Source organism: Malurus melanocephalus, unplaced genomic scaffold (genome assembly GCF_030028575.1).
Source record: "Malurus melanocephalus ecotype Western Australia unplaced genomic scaffold, MMel_1.1 scaffold_153, whole genome shotgun sequence".
NCBI lineage: Eukaryota > Metazoa > Chordata > Aves > Passeriformes > Maluridae > Malurus > Malurus melanocephalus.
This window is the reverse complement of record NW_026623385.1, coordinates 1150778-1167951: the sequence shown is the minus strand read 5'-3', so window position 1 is coordinate 1167951 and position 17174 is coordinate 1150778. Positions and strand designations below refer to the sequence as shown.

General features: G+C 34.4%; 1 protein-coding gene across 2 annotated transcripts in view; it reads left to right on the top strand.

The window, feature by feature from the left end:
* NCAM2 (neural cell adhesion molecule 2) overlaps positions 1-17174 on the top strand; it is a 132438-nt gene that overhangs the window by 92549 nt on the left and 22715 nt on the right. The window contains exons 15-17 of one of the 2 annotated variants that reach the window (XM_057371677.1): positions 1559-1680; positions 7031-7211; positions 16249-16364. In XM_057371677.1, the coding sequence (XP_057227660.1) occupies positions 1559-1680; positions 7031-7211; positions 16249-16364 (419 nt within the window). Of the gene's footprint in view, positions 1-1558; positions 1681-7030; positions 7212-16248; positions 16365-17174 lie in introns of those variants that run through there. The other variant, XM_057371676.1, reaches the window with a different exon arrangement.

Genomic DNA, 17174 nt, shown 5'->3' with positions numbered 1-17174 from the left:
TTCACTCCGGATATTATAAATTGGCTGTTTCTGGAGACATTTCTTCATCAGACTATGGTGCCATTGTTTTGCAATTATCAAGCCTCAAACACAAATGTTAAACTGTGGGAAAAATGATGAGAATAAATTGTTTTGCCTATGACTATATGCAAATGAGAAATTCTATGAAACCAATTCTACATTTGGGCTAACTATAGGCCAGAGATTCATATTTAAATATTAAGGGTAAATGAAAAATATTTTTCTCAAATTATCCTTAAATAGAAGCAACAATAAATAAATTAAATATAAAGAGAGAAGAAAAACAAAGGAAGTACCAGATGGCAGTGTGTAGTAATCAAACAGACATTGAAATACATCAGYAGCTACTGCCAGACCAGGCTGTCACAGATCTCTTGCAACTGAACTCTTTCCTGAGTAGGGCATTATTCACTGAGCTAATACTGGCTCTAAGGGAATGAACAATGAAAGMAATGTAACCACAAAGAACACAAAATATTTCTGTTATTGCATTATATTATATTTTATTATATTATAATTATGGTTTTAATTATATATTTCTTCTGTCCCGAAACAGTAACCTGGCAGCTTTGAAATTTCTTTTTCATTGAAGCATATGGATATTCTAAATACATTCCAGGACAGATAAAATAATTTTCTATTCCTCCTACCAGTATACCTGATGGAAGAAACTGAAAGACATTATATGTTATCTGACAGAAAGCCAAATAACTTTTATGTTGAGATCTAAGTCAGTTTATCCTTACTTTGATAAGGGATAAATACAAATAATACAATCATTTCTAAAGGACCTGTGTGTCTCTGGGTGAATGCAAATTTGCAGATATTTTGATGATAAGACACTTCAGCATGATATGTTAATTTAGGATCTCTTTTTTAAAAAAAATGTAATAGGCACTGCATATAGAAATGATAATCTGCGAATTTTGGTTGAGAAAGTGCTGTAAACTGGCAATTAAGCTTTTGATTGGATGTTTAAGACTACCTTTATCTTCTCAATACAACTAAGACTTTTGGTTTTAAAAATACGATTCTTTTTATTTACTCTTGGTACTGACTTCTCTAAAATTATCTTATTTAACTTGGCACAGTTATTGGAGAGCAAATTTACTTTAAATTTAAAAATTGTATTGCAATTTAAAAATCTCTCATGGGATTAAAGTTTATGCTTAAGTTATGGATGCTTACAAGTAAGAGAAAGTATTTTAAACTTCAGTGTGAGTAGCAGCTAACCTTGCTGAATTGATCAATAAATTATTTTGGAAGGAAATTATATTTTAAAGTGTCAAAATTCGGCAGGTCTCAAAGAAATGAGTATTTCTTTTGCATAACTTTGTTTCCTTGGATGCAGAATCCACATTAGAACATATTTTAAGCACAATATTTAACACTCCTATTAAGGCTGCTTTGTAGTGCCAGGAAGGATCATACTGATTTTAAGATTTTGATTAATATTGTTATGGACAAGTTCTCGGCTGTAATTTAAGATTTATCTCATTGCTGAATTACTATTATGTACTGTTTTTTCCTTATTTAGGGGAGCCAAGCCCTCCTTCAATTCATGGACAACCAGAGAGTGGCAAGAGTTTTAAACTCAGCATAACTAAACAAGATGATGGAGGTGCCCCYATACTGGAATATATTGTCAAATACAGAAGTGTAAGTATTTCAGTTAACCAAAATAAGTGAATTATGCTTGTTGACATCTGCTTTTAACGCAGAGAAAATTGTTGATATTATTTGAAATTTAACAAAGTGGTTTTCATTCCAGAATATAATAATAAATTAAAAAAAGATATAGTGTGTTCTCTTTTGTGACTAGACTGCAGACATCAGATTATTAAAAAAAAAAAAAAGGAAAAAAAAAAGGCACTCTGCTACTTCTAAAAGTATAACTGAAAAGTCATCCTATCAAGAAAATTTTATTATTATTTCTGTTGCATAGTAAAAGAGGGACATTCACATTCAGCTTTTAAAAGCACAGTAAATTAGCAAATGTTAAAGTTATACATTTAAAGGTTGTTTGAACTGCAAATTTTTTAATCTATTGTAAAATGCATCTGTATTGATAGAAAGCTATATTGCAGTGCTCCATATTAATTGTAAATTACATTAATTATCTGATCATGTTTCATGTTTGCTATCTGCCCGGATTCTGAGTCTCATCCCAAAAAAGCCAAATAGTTGACGCATTGTTGGGACTTTCATGAGTTTCAGGGTATATATCAGTTCTTAGACAGCCACTAGGAAGAGTTTTTTGGCATTCTGTCATCTAGATATCTCTGTTTTGGCATTCTCTCATCAAATCTGGCAAGCTTAGAAAACAGGCTTTTCTGCAATGTATAATTTATTAAAAAAAAAAAAGGGTTTTTTTTGTTTAAATTATTATTAATAATGTAACTAAAATACATTTCCTGATGTTCAGAAATGATTGGGTTGAAGGCATAGCTGCAGAGCTGGCAAAAGTGATGAATTTAATTCCAAACTCTGCATTTTTCAAATATTCCCTTGTGTTCTTTTAGGAAGATTTTAGAACTTTTATCTGACTAGACCCARTAAAAAAGACATTTTACCAGAGCCTAACAGCAGAACTCATGTTCATTAAGAGTCTAGAAAATTTGGAATGGAACATCAGATATCCAAGGGTGTTAAATTGAAGCTAGTGAGGACTTATTAAAAAAAAAAAAAAAAAAAAAAAAAAAAAAAAGCAATTTTTGAGAAATTAACTGTAGAACCTGTTGGAATGTTGTCAAAAAGGAAAAGACAATTCCTTAACTTTTAATAGTTTTTAGTCACATTTCCTGATGTTTGCTACAATGTAACTTTTTTATTMTAGTCCTGGGATTATCCGAGTGCTAAACCTGGTATGTAAATTATTCTCCTATGTTAAATATAACCAAAGAAGATTAGTAGCTCTAAATTAATTTAGAAATATTTGGTAGCACACTTAAGAGTAGTCTGAGGGAATGACCAGAAGTTATTCTGCTATCACKGATCCCTAAATCTTAATTGACCTTCTTAAACGACTTTCTGGCCAGTGAACACAGTTGACATAAAAGAAAAGTAATTGCAAGGAAGACAAGGGTAATAAAATATGTACTACTAGACAAAAAAAAAAGCAGTTTTGCAGGATTGAATAGTTAGATTAGATGCCTCTAAGTGTTTACTCTTGAGTACAAAATAAACAGTTTGGGTATAATACACTCATGCAGCATATGGAATTTAACCTGTTTTTATGATTAAAAAAAGCTACATTGTTTTGGATCTATTAAAAAAAWTTTTGGAAATCTTGAGTTTGATCTAGTATTTTGACTAAGGCATATTATTATAATATAAAAAKGACATTTTTGTCTGTTCTTGGAAGGTACAGTTTAAGCAGTAACTAGAAACTTAATAGGTTACTGAAGAAGATAGCTTTTACTTGTTCCTCAAATCCTCAACTACTCCTTTAGCTGTAGGAATAAGCAATTCACTAAATTAAAGACCTTCCCACAACAAAAGGAGCAGAATTGGTTTTTGTTTGTTTGTTTTAATTAGAAAGAATGAATGCTGTTTAAAATTCATAATTATCTGTTGACTGCTTCTCTTCTATCTTTCCCATTGGCTGTGTTTAATCATCTTTGCTACAACTCGTGCCAGCCTCATTATTAACACCTGGACCAATGTATTGCTTACATGCTTGAAGAGCAGATTTGATAGCAACCCATACATTAGTGGTTTTTTTTTCCTTCAAAAAGTCAATTTACCTAAGTAAAGTTTAGGCTTTATATMGTTTTTTAGTTGTTGATTTTATTTTTTTTTTTAACTCTGGGGGAAGGACAGCCTTTAAGATTTTACAGCCTGGTTGAGGATATTTGGTATTTTTTTTTATTTTTTTTTTTCTGGAAATCTTGTATTTCATTCTGTCAGATATTCCTTTCCTAGCATCAGTTTCTTCATCTCATGGGCAGGAATTACTGACTTCAGATAATAAACAGCTTGACATTTTTTTCTCTATTCCAGAGAATTAGGTACTATGCAATTTTTATGAGTAGCAGCCTCATTTTTTTTTTCGTCCTGCTATTCTAAGAAAGTCAAGACAGCCTGACAAAGTTTCAGTGATGGRGTCTCAGGCTGATGGCACATTGGCTGCAAAGTTACCTGAGGAAAGAATAGGAAAGGAGAGATTAAACAAAGGAAAATTKTTCCCCAGTAACCAGCTGGAAAGAGCACTGATGGGAATTCTCTAGGGAAGCATCCTGTCTGATGCCAGATATGACCACCTGACTCACACTGTTCATTTCTTTTTATTGGGGCCAACTCAAGCCCTGCTTTGGTTCTTCCTGCTGATGGTGCTTCCAAAGTTGGTGTGACTCATGATGACATGCTGWTGTTTCACAACAGATGTGAAGCTTTATTCGTATAAATTATGGAAATGTGTACATTTACAATGATTTTGTAAATGGCTCTTACCTGCTGGGGTATTTACCAAGGACCAGAGTAATAAATTAAAACTGAGAAGTTGAGGAGATAAGGAGGACCAGGAGGAAGGAGCAGCTGGGATACCTGGGAGAGGGTGTCACAGCRGCTCAGGGCAGGCAGGTGACCAGGTGACTCCTACCTTGTCTTTGTCACTCTTCTCAGAATGTCTTCTGTCTTTGCACTCAGGACTTGGACTTTGTTTCATTTATCTCAATTCACCCAGTTGGTGCCAGTTCCAACCAGAGTTATGGTATCTTTGGCATGGCATATGTTGGTATCCTGTTGCATTTCAGCTCATTCATTATTTTTCACCTGACCAAATTATGGAAAATCTGCCTTTTCACTTGTTCTCATGTCTGCAGAAGAGCCATCTCATACAGAAGAGCCGTCTCATACAGAAATCTACAGTTTTCCTTCCAAGTCCTAAACGYTATTAATCATGTATTTTTCTTCTGTTTGTTTTCAAAATATAGTCATACATCTTTTTGCAATACTGTCTTTTTCACTGGACAAACAGAACCAGCCTGAATCTTTAGTTTATTTTTTTTTTTTTTATTTGGAATATTTTTCTCCTTCGTGTTTCTGAGCCCCTTCGGAATTCTCCAGAATATTCACACACTGTATGTGCACAATATGGAGATCACATAGGGAACTCCTGAGTCCTCTCATGTTGGCATTCCTTGGAATTTAGCAGTATTTTTCCTAACTCCTCCCATACCTCACCAATTTAAATAGCCATTAAATACAGCAGTGTTAAATTACATAACACTGCTGTTCCTAATACCACTAAGGATTATTTTCATATACATATTGCAATCAGTATTAACTCCTTCTATTTCAGCGGTGGTATGCAAAAATATACGTTACACAGGAGTTTAGTGTAGTGATAATATAAGTGGATTCACTCAGGGTCAAGTCAGGTGATTGCAACAGAAAGTATCCAGCAGCATATGGGAAAATATCCTTTACAGGAAATCCCATTTTTACATTATGATGAGCAAACTGTTGTTACTTCAGTGTAYTTAGTTCTTTTCATGATTTGTAATAGATCTGCCATTCTGATGTTTTTCAGTAGTCTGTCACTGCACCAAATAGGAACTTTCCCCTGCCTGCAAATATTCCTGAAAAAAAATTTTTGTTGGATTTTAATCATTCTCAGAATTATCATCTARAAACACTAATGCTAACGCAGAGAAATCAAGAAAGTTTATGAAAAGGTGAAGTCAGTATGGAAAAATCATCAACCACAAAACTGATAACAAATAAATTATTACAGCAGTGCACATAAGGGAGTTTAGTCTGTCCTCTATTTTCTGAAGACTGGGGACAAAAAAAAAACAAAACAAAAAAAACAAGTCATAAGGAAAACAAAATAAGTCCTAAGGAGCATGATTGGTCCCTGAACTCTCTAAATTAGATGCTATTTTCTCTGAAGCCAGTATCAGCAAAGAGCAAGATGCTTCAGCAAAGAGCCTGAGTATCAGCTACTGAGTAGTGTGCAGCTAAAAAGTTACACCTCCATGTATTATAAGTTTGTTTGGCTTTAAATTTTCCCATATAGTTTATACCCCCTGATTGAATCTGTGTTGCTGTGTGGATTGTATGACTAGGATTTATCTCTCAGACATGTTTTTGCCATGTTATTGTAACTCAGTGTCTAGCAAGAGTAGGACTTACTGACTGTTATTGGTTGTTCTTTGAACAAGATTACTTTTTTGCTTGATGGTAAATATGGTTTTATCCTTTTGCCTAATAGTAATTGTGTAATTTCTRCTTGTGTAAAAAATAATTAAATATATCATGCATTCAAAGGAGCAATTGCAAAGGTAAGAACTCCAAATTTATGAAGTAGCAGAATTAAGTTTGCAACCAAAGTCCTCATTATTTCCCTCTGTGTAGATGTCTAAATTACCTGAACTATGAGAAATTATGAGAATCCTGTCTTTGTCTAGAGCACCATCTTAAAGATTTGCATGTATCCTCTCACAGGCGTAGACATAATACTTCATAGTTTCTCAATGATGTTTATATTCTTGCATACAAACTGGTTTGCAAAATATTCCTATATCRCTACAATTAGTGCATATTTTTATTAAATAACTAATGTGTGATAAAAGCACAGCTGAATTCACGAGCAGTTCAAGACTGGGTTTAATGTCAAATTTCTTTGAATGAACATTGATCAAAATATAATTGAAACATCTATATAAAATAAACCTTTTATGTAACTTAYTATCATTTTATTATATAAATTATTAGCCTGGTGTTCTACAAGACAAAAGCCAGTATTTGAGCAAAGAATAAATTTAATCCAAAAAGTTTAAAAGCATTGAGCACAAAATTCTCTAAATCCACATTGTGTAAACCTGATAAGGAGTGGTCAAAATTGTAAAAAGCCTGAGTACTCAGAACTACAAATTTAGATTATTTCATTGTTCATAACCTCTGTGAAGTAAGCTTCGTATTTTTGTGCATAGTGTAGATACAGACTTAATACAAATCATACAAGCTTTTATGAGAATTTAAACAAATATTTTCATCCTTACAGAAAGATAAGGAAGACCAGTGGCTAGAGAAAAAAGTACAGGGTAGTAGAGACCACATCATCCTAGAGCATCTTCAGTGGACCATGGGTTACGAAGTACAAATTACAGCTGCCAACAGACTGGGTTATTCTGAACCAACATTGTATGAGTTCAGCATGCCACCAAAGCCCAACATTATTACAGGTAAGTTAATTTCACCGTGTTTTCTCCATATGAATTATTTCCAGCTCACAGTACACTGTGTGGTTGAGCATAATRTAACTGAATTCTTGAACTGAAAAAAAATGAGATCTGAGACTATTAGCAAAGATTCAATTCAGGACCATTAATGAGTCCCTAAATCCTTAAATGGGACCCTGTCTCCCATTTTTTTCTTAGTAATAAAGTAATTTTTAGGAACAGAAGAAATAACCCTGTTGATGACAGTTAAAAAGGAAATCCAGTATTTCAGATACACCTGTTTTTAAGTTGCCTTGTAGTACCTATTGTCTAGTTAAGCAACTGACTTGCTGGAATTCTTCATTTCAGGCCCATCTCTGCATGTGCTTTGAGCTGCACATGCAATAAAGACATTTGTTTTAGTGTCTGGTGATATTAAGACTTCAAATAGTCTTGTTTTAGATACTCTCTGAATAATTCACCCTAACAGGGTGACCAGACAGTCTCCTATGAGGTTGATTTACAAAATTTGAAATCTATAGAAACTGCTCACATTTTTAAGAGTGCAAATAGGAAGTTTCAAATTCCATTKCAGAAAAACTGCATTGTAATTAACAGTGAGTGAGAGTTTTAATGCTTTAAAACAAATTTAAGGTTTTATTTTGATGCAACAATGCAGAATTATTTAGCTCACAATAAAACTAAAAGAATGCAATTTCTGAAGTATTATGGGTAATTTTAATTTTTATAAAGAAAATGTTACGAGGAAGAGATTTCAAACTTTCAATAAAAATTATGAACTGCTATCTTTAATAAGAATTTGTAAATTAGATCAGTGTCATCATTACGACTTGAAAAATCAGATCCTAAATCACTAATGTTGTATTTTCTAACTGCCATTTTTCAAACTATTAGTGTATTATAATCAACAAAAAAAACTTACCAAATAAATATAGTGGCAAATATATTACAATGTGAACACCTGACTAACATTGATCTAACATTTATAAAGAGCCAATGAGCAAGGACTGGGCTAATGTGCCATCAGAAAACTTTTAAATAACTGGCTATTTTTTTCTTGTCTGTTGCGAGTTTTCTTCAAATGTATTTTCAGGAAAGTTATCACAAGAGCCGTGCAACAATTTTAAATATTCTGTAGCAGGTTTGTTTTTTTGGTTTTTTTTGGGTTTTTGTTTTTTTTTGGTTTTTTTGTTTTTTTAATATTGGAAGCATTGTTACTTTTTTTAATAGAAAGGAAAACACATTTGTAATTCATTCATAAACTCAGACCCAGTTCTAGTACAAATATTTGGTTTATGCACTTGAATTGAAGTAAAGTTGATTTTCATCATGATTGCAATGTAGGGTCTCAATAGGTTCTGTGTACTTGTTTTTAAACAGGCAGGGTCTTGTGATTGCCATAATTCAGAAATAAACTTGCCATGACTGAAAAAGAAGATTGAAAAACAAATTGAGGGAAATTTATTAGCCCAGGGAAATAAAAGTATTTGTCAAAAAAAAAAAAAAAAAAAAAAAAAAAAAAAAACTTACTTAGGAAAAGGATAAGCCATTTTTCAATTTTGTGTATTTGAAACAAAAATCTTTGGCAATGCAATCTAACTCTAGCTTGTTGTAATTATATAAACTATTCCATATTATTACCACAGCTGCTGTAACAGAGAAACTTGATTTTTCTATGTAAATGATAACATAGGTGCTCTCTAGACATTCAAGTAAAAAGCAGCTTWATTAATTTAATTTCAGAAGATAGAAAATTTCTCTCTAAAAACAGTTTTATATGTACTTAGGGGCTTATTTCTTTCACTGCTCTCCCATAACCTCTAAGTAGCTGTAAGAAGTCTGTTACACTATTTAACTTCAAGTCTTCTTTATATTAATCATTACTGCAATTATGATTGTGGAACCAATTAGTTTCCTTGACAACTGTTTTTGCAAAGCCTGGCAAAGAGTGTGAAATTCCCATCATAAGAACATTCTGTAGGCAATTTTTAGAATTATGTCAAAAGACACTTAAGATCAGTGAAACATTAATGTTCATATTCATGAGTCAGCATGATTATCTTGGTTTTAAATGACATATTATCATCACAACATTATATTTATAAATATCTACATGATGCTGCAAAAATATGAATGTCATCTATTAAGACTTGATAGATTTAGTGTGTAAAATGTGTAAATTTGAGCAGAAATATTCTTTCTGATATCAGTAAACTCTGATGATGCACTATTTGTTTGAGGCTTAGGTATTAACACCTAGGCATCTAATTTGGATTTGAAAAAGGACATAGGCAAAAATAATGAAACTGGGTAGATTTTTGAGTGAAATCTGCATCATTTGCCTTGTGCTCACTTAGTAGCTACAGTAACTGARGTTCCCTTTCTTATTATTAATGGAATTATTAGAAAGCCTGTAAGACTCCTGAAGGTTTTCATCTGTATTTGCTCAAATCTGTGGCACTTCAGCTGTACTGTTTATGTCTTGCTCCAAATGAAATYTAAATAAAAATAAATCTGTAGGCCCTCTGCATGCATTCTCATAAACATTACTTATCCCAAGAGAATTCTGGAATCCTGTAAGTATCTTGTTGGCTAACTATATGTAACAATATCCTGGTGAAATATGTGCACGTTAATGGAATAAATCAGAGAACTGCAGGGGGATGGAGAAGAGGATACATTGGCTGTCCTTCAGTGGGGGCTTAGCAGGGAAATAGGAGTTGTCACAATAAATAAAACTTCACTTCTGATTGCTGCAGAAGGAGCTTGTTTGTGCTTTCAACAGCCATTGGATATAAGGCAGAAGTAGTTATCCCTGGGGAAAGAACTGGAAGCCAAAACTCTACTTATCTGAATATACAACTCCTGTGGGCACTGAATCCACAGCTTCTGCTTCCTGGGGAAGTACCAGCTCCTGGCTACAAGTCAGATTTCTTGATAATACAATGATGATTTTCCAGTAACAGTCTTAGGTCTGGGAAGGAGCTTGAGGCTACAAATTGCTGTCCGGTGCCAGGGAGGTGCATAAATAAGACAAACACTCCTTTAAAATTTCACATGGTTGGTCTCAGCAGCCTCCAACTGTAGATCGACTTTATTTCATAATGTCTGCTCCTAGGCCTGGAACATGGTATCCATTCACAGAACCACATATGTGATGAGTTCTTCAGAATCTGTAATCCCCTGAATGAAAGTTTCCTGGTTTTCTGAAGTGTTTATCAATGGAAATTTGCTCTGACTTTGAGAAATACTCAGCAAACCTTCTTAAAACCCTTTCCTTTAAATAACTGCATGTGTAAATTTATTCATATATGCATATGCATGTATATATATATTAGTGAATATGTTATATATATATATGTCTATATTTATATATGTATACAATTTCCTTCTTACTATTTTGAGTAATTTTCTGTGACCAGCAATTCTATATCTGTATTTCACATTTCACTTGGGCACATGAACACATATTTTAGAATCATGCTTGAAAAAAGAGTTTTGCAGTCTTAAATGCAGTATTTTATGTGTTCCAAAATCTCACTRGGAGTGTCAGTTGGCAATACTCCCAGGCAGGTATAACTCTAACCTCAGCACGTGTGCCTCTGAGTGAAGTATTTATCACTATTTTAGTGCTGAGTTGTGATGTTTTAGGAAATTTTCTTCTGTCTTCTCCATATAATTAAGCTTCTTATCCTGTGGGATTCTCAAAGGAACTGTGGGCTTAACCTCWTTATCCATGTGAGGAGAGCATGGACTAACCTCTGCATCTATAAAACCCCTGGGAATACCAAAAGTCCAGTGGTTCCAGGTTGGCTCCATTGTGTTTCTTTGGGTCCTTTCTTTGTTCCTCTGCAGAGAGAAGGCAGAGATCCTGTCTTTGTACCCCACAGCTGATACAAAACTGTCCAAATCTGTTGTCATTCTGAACCATTACTACTGCAACCTAAAACCACATGTACAGGTTTATGCTAAATCTTAAAAGAAGATGGAATGGGAAGTGCTGGAAAGGATACTTCCTGCAACTGTTTAATATATTTTCAGAAATTAGCGGCCAATTTATGCAGGTGCCATCTTCTAAAGGCTTTTATCCAGTCAGTGCTGTTACTTTGGAAGGCCAGTAGATATATATTTTAAAGGGTTGCAAGTTGTGTTTCATCACAGTTTTGTTTTTCTCTTCATTCCAAGTTAATAACTTGCTGAAATAGTGGGAAAATTGAAAAAACAGTTGGGGATAACAGGAACCTCTTAGATCCATCTTTTTCAATTTGTGATATTGGTTGTTTGAAGGGGTTATTTTTTGTTTCCAATACTTCATGAACTGTGAGAGGAACTTTTTTATTTCCAAGCCTGGAAAAGTTTTAATCCCTTGAACATCCCRTTTATTTTTTCTGTGCATGTGTWTCACCAYACATTAAATCATATAGTGGTAGGCRAAAGAGGGACAATAATATATATTTCCTCTCTTTACCACTAAGTAGCAAAGTTGATAATCACCTTGTCAAACATGACTTTTATYGGAAGTTTTTGGAAAAATACGACAAAGTCTGCATTGGTCTTGACATGAATGAAAAATAAAAGTAGCTCGTTGCTTCAGCTGTGTGTGTATATATTTGGGGTTGCATTTGTATATATACATTTTGTGACGTATTACATTGACTGAYGAAAGCTTTTGAGCTATAAGGATAGGTTTTTATTTTGTTTTGTTTTTTTTTTTTTTTGTTTTTTTGTTTTTTTTTTTTTTTTAGAATAGAAGCTAAGATAAAGTTTTTCATGCAGAAACTCAAAAGTACAGCAAAACACAAACAAGTTTCTCTGATGCTCACAATTTTCTTTCAGGGCAAGTATTTTTTCTTAAATTCTGCTCTCAGTCAAGCAATTAAATGACTTTTTGGGGATAGAAATAAATGCTATGAGGTCTCATCTGTGTAGCTGGGGTAGGTTTTTATTCCTCTCACCTGTTGCTACCAAAGAGCAGACTCCCTTGTGGCACCCTCTGGCATCCCTTCAATCCAGGGGCTCCCTGGGGCTCCCTGGGGCACAGATTCCTGGCTCTGAAGGGAACAGCCTCCTTTCTCTGAAGGGTTGACTCAACTGGAACAATGCATCAACAAAGAGAAGCCAAAATGCCACCTTCTTCACTCCTGTTCTGTTCTCTGTCACCAAAGTATGTARCAATTGYTGWTTTACCATACCTATGGGTAAKCTTCCAAGCTGAATGGTACCTGAGTAATTTGAAGCAGTTTGCCTAGATTTTAAMTAATTTCAAATTTGTTTGAAATTACATTTCATGTGATTACAACCAAGCCTCAAAGTCAGCATATCATATGAAAGCAGGCTTGCACGACCAAGGCCTCTGCTGGCATTTCTATTAACCTTTCTCACCTCAAGAGCTAAACTTGGTGTCCACCAGGACCCYCAGGGTCTTTTMTCAAAGCTGCTTTCCMGCTGGGTGGCCCTTAGCCATGAACTGGTGGTCAGGATTGCACTTTCCCAGGGTCAGGGAAAGAGCATTTCCTCTTGTTGAACTTCCCRACRTTCCTGTCAGCCCCTTTCTCCAGCCTTTCGAGGTCCCTCTGGGTGGCAGCAACCACCTGGTTCATCAGCCTCTCCCCAGAGATGTGTGTCATCAGAAAATTTGCTGAGAGTGCTCTGTGCCCCATCATCCAAATCTTTGATGATGCTGAACAAGACTGGAACCCATATTGACCCCCAAGTTAGCTCCTGGTACCTATTCTTAGTTCTAGGAAAAGGTATGTCCCATCACTAGCACTTAAATCAGGAGAACTGTGGGGACTTAAGTCTATTTTATAGTCTCTTTCCACAGAAAAAGCTAGAAAGGCTGCCAAAAGCTGCTTGAGACAGGACCAAAGGTCATTACTTGTGGCCTATAAATTGCCTGTTTAAATCTCCAGAAAAAGACTAGAATGTTTTGGGACTGGCCTGATTTTAAGCCTACAGTTTGTGACTGCACTGCCTATCCATGTACATGTGTCTCTGTGTACATGCACAAACATCCATCAGTTTGTGGCTTCTGAAAACTTTTGAACATAGTTGACAATTGCCCTAAATTTGTCAGAGAATGGAGGCTTCGAAACTAATACATTCCTGTCATTTTAAATAAAGTGTTATCTGCAAAGTAAAATTACCTGTAGTACAGAAGGCAAAATATTGTATTTAACCCTCACACACTTTTAACAATTGGAATCATTTGGAAAAGAGTAGTTGACACTTTCTGGCTTTTGATCCCTACACCAATCTGGATAGCAGCAGCMAATTGAAACCACAAAAGAAAAAGAAAAATGCAGAAATTTGAAAGATTTTCAAAGGCAGAATTTCCATTCCATGGATCTGAAATTTTAAGCTGCTAATTAGTGTCTCTTTTATATGACTTTGTGCRTTACAGGATTTCTCAGTCTAACTGTGACTAGTTAGGGTTTTAGCTAAGTCTAAAATGAAGAACAAAATGCAGGAGTCAAAAAAAGAAAGCCTGTGGGATGTCARTCTCCTTGAAGCTCTGATCATTTTCCCAAGGCAAGGAAGAGCAGCAGCATTATCCTTAGGAAATTTCCTATCTCATTTTCTCATAGGCTGAAGGATATTGTAATTCCAAAATCAGAACTTGAAAATKAAGAGTTTTGTCTGTTTGAAAAGAAACAGCCTTTTGTTCAGATCATAATCCTGAGATAAAAGTGTAAAGTAAATTCTGCAGCTGGTATTGCTGTGCTGGAAGARTAATCTTGTAATTTTATYTTCTGAAGAGAACAGMGAGATGAAATGTGTCTTTGAGACCTCCTGYTTTAAGAAAAGAATTTGGTAAGAATCACACTGATCAGATTAATTAATATCTAAAACTTCAGATATATAATAGCTCCCACAAAACCTGTTTGGYTTTGTTTTGCAAACCAACGCTAGAATTTGCTGAATAAGAGCCATTTCTTATCAAATACTGGAGATGATCATTGTTGAAAGCAATAGGGCATGTTCTTGCTCAAGGCTAAAACCAGCTGTTTGCTCCATTCCCTGAAAAGACTAAAGTTATTACATAAAAAGCAATAGAAATCCCTCACTAAAATTGATAGAACTTACTTGGTATGAATCACAGAGAGACAAAAAGGCTTGCACTGTCTCTACCATCAAAGATTTTAAAAGGAAAAAAAATACACTATTTTTTATAAAATCCAATTCTTATAGTACAGTTATCACAGACTTTAACTACCACTGAATAGCAGAAGAGCAGCAATCAAGGAACTCTTCTGTATTCTCAGAATTTCAGCTTCAAAAGAAATTTAATTTTTTTTTCTTTTACCATATGAATTTTAGTTTGCTTATCTTTTTGAATGCTGTCAGGAAAAAAGAAAATCAGTATAGATGTYGAAAGTTGAAGTACAAGGCCACACTTTATAAGTATGGTACTCTAATTCTTATTATTTGTTGYAGGTAATTGCTAGCATTATGATGCTTTATAACTAAAATAACYCTTAGAACCAATTAAAAGATGAAATGTTCAGGTATATTTTCTAAAACTATTTAAAAGCTGATTTATTTAAGTAAATGTGGAWATTTAATGTGCTGAAGGTTTGGGGGTCATTTTGCCTTGAGTGTATGGACCAAACTATTGAAGTCTTACAAAAAAAAACTGGCTGTGAATTTTGAGCAGCCTGAAAACAATGTATATGATTGAACACACCACAATAGAAATATGGGTGAGGATGGAATAATGTCCATAATTGTTCTTAGTTTAGTTTATATTGCTGCCTTTTCTACTTTATAGTTATCTACACTCTCACGTGTATTTGTGCAAGAACAGGGCTATATGTGTGATAGGAAGATAATTCATTGGTTAAACATTATGCATACAAGACGGTATTTAATTTTATAGTTTTCATCTGCTTCCATTACAGTTTCTGAAAATCACTTTTAAAGTGAAGATTTAACCAAGGCTGTTGCTTATACTGTGCAAGGTTTTCAACATTGTAATTTCTCTTGATGTCTCTTTTGAAATATTAGTTTAACACTGATATTAATCACTATCAACGTAATTCTTGTGTCACTGGAAAAAAAGAATCCAGTCAATACATTATATAGTGCATTAACTTGGCTGTGTTATTTGCCAAATACTGAACCTTCAATATAAATATTAGTAGAAAACATATATTCAAACTTTGTAATTGTAAGYAGACATACTGYGAGGATGTGAATGTCTAAGAAGCTRCTTTGTTCCCACCACAGTATGAGAGTCAATATCTAATTAGCTGCATGTGCTAATTGCATGGGTCATTCATTTTCCAAGTGGCCCTGTGTCCATATTGTTGAAGCCACATTTCACAGCAGCCCATTCTGAACTCCTGCAATTATTCAGGAACAAGATAAAGCCATTAGCAAGGAGAAACAGATTAACAAGTTTGTCTCTTCTTGTGTGTGMTTGGAATCTTCTTTTTGTGCAATTATTGACACAGTTCTGGTTTCTCCTTTCAGCCTGTGGGCTGGTGTTTCTCCTTGCTTTGAATAGTCAGTACGGACTATTTCTGATAGTTGTTACATGACAGTTTTGTGAGTTCCAAGGTACCTCCAACATAAAAGTCATTTCCAAAATTTTTTTTTTTGATTGGGCTTGGCTACATTCTCTCAAGGTGGAGCAAGAAGCATGCTTCAGGTTGAGTACTTAAATAATTTGTTTTAAAGTTACCACAAAGAGTTTTCCACTTTGACTGCAGTGGAGGCCCACATTGCTGCTATGGAGATACACCTTTCCCACAGTTTTAGTWCTTTGTTATCCAATTTGGCTTGGGGTACTTCAATGGTTGCCATTCCAGCCACACTTTAATCATAATTTGATGTTCCTGTTAATGTCTTTCAAGCGACTGTCTTTGGCACAATGAAAATATTAATTTTTTTTCTCTTTTTTTCTTTCCCGCTGTCACTTTTTTTTCCCTTTTGATACTTTCTTTTTCATGTTGTCTCAACCTTTCCACTTCTTTTTTTCTCAAATTTACTTCTTTTTCACACTCTTGGTTTTCTGTTACAATTCTTATTCACACAGACAGATGCTGTGAAGCTACTAGACGTGAAAATGGAGGCCAGTCCCTGCAGCTGAATGCTGCTGTTCTCTCTGTCATTTTAGTCATAAGTTTCTGGTGTATGTTTTTGTACTGTTGAAAAGRCAAATGATATGTATTCTTCCTATCTCTCTTAATTTTCTATTTGCGGGAAAATAAACACAGACCTTAAAAAATTTGTACTTTTCTATAGCTCTTCTGAGGTTTCCATTCCTAGTCAAGATCCTAAGTAGCATAATTACTTCAGCCTGTGTGTAAAAAGTTATTCATCTGGCTTTTTGGAAACCTGGTGAGTTTTGTGACAAATTCAGCAGATAATGCTTGACACTCCAGTCTGACAGAACATGGAGAATCTGACTTACTGAATTTGATCAACGTGATTTGATTCTATTTTCTCAACCAGATTTTGATTGTAAAAAATCTGTGCAGAGACCTTACCATTGTCAGTTGCAAGACTTTCCAGGTACACCCACAATTTGTCTTTCAGGAGAGTATTTTCATTGTGCATTAATCCTTTGCAAAGGGTTGTCCTTTTGTTGATTCCTGACACAAGGTACTTAAAACTTTATGCCTAATAAAAAATATTTAAGGCCAGGTTGGATGGAGTTCTGAGAAACCTGGCATAGTGGAAGGTGTTCCTGTGCACAGCAAAGGATTGGATGATTTTTTAGGTCCCTTCCAACCCAGGCCATTCTATGGTTCTATGAATATAGACATGTTTTGTACTTTCTAATGGATTTTAACAAGCATGTCGTCCCTAATTAATTATTTAGTGATTGCTTTAGTTGGTAGTGTTTAATTTCAAAAACTTTTTCTGTGCCTCTCCACTGCCATTCCTCGGCACATAAAATAGGTCCCTGCCCACAAGTCACTTCTTGTGACTGCAAAGGTGCCACATTTCATTTCATGA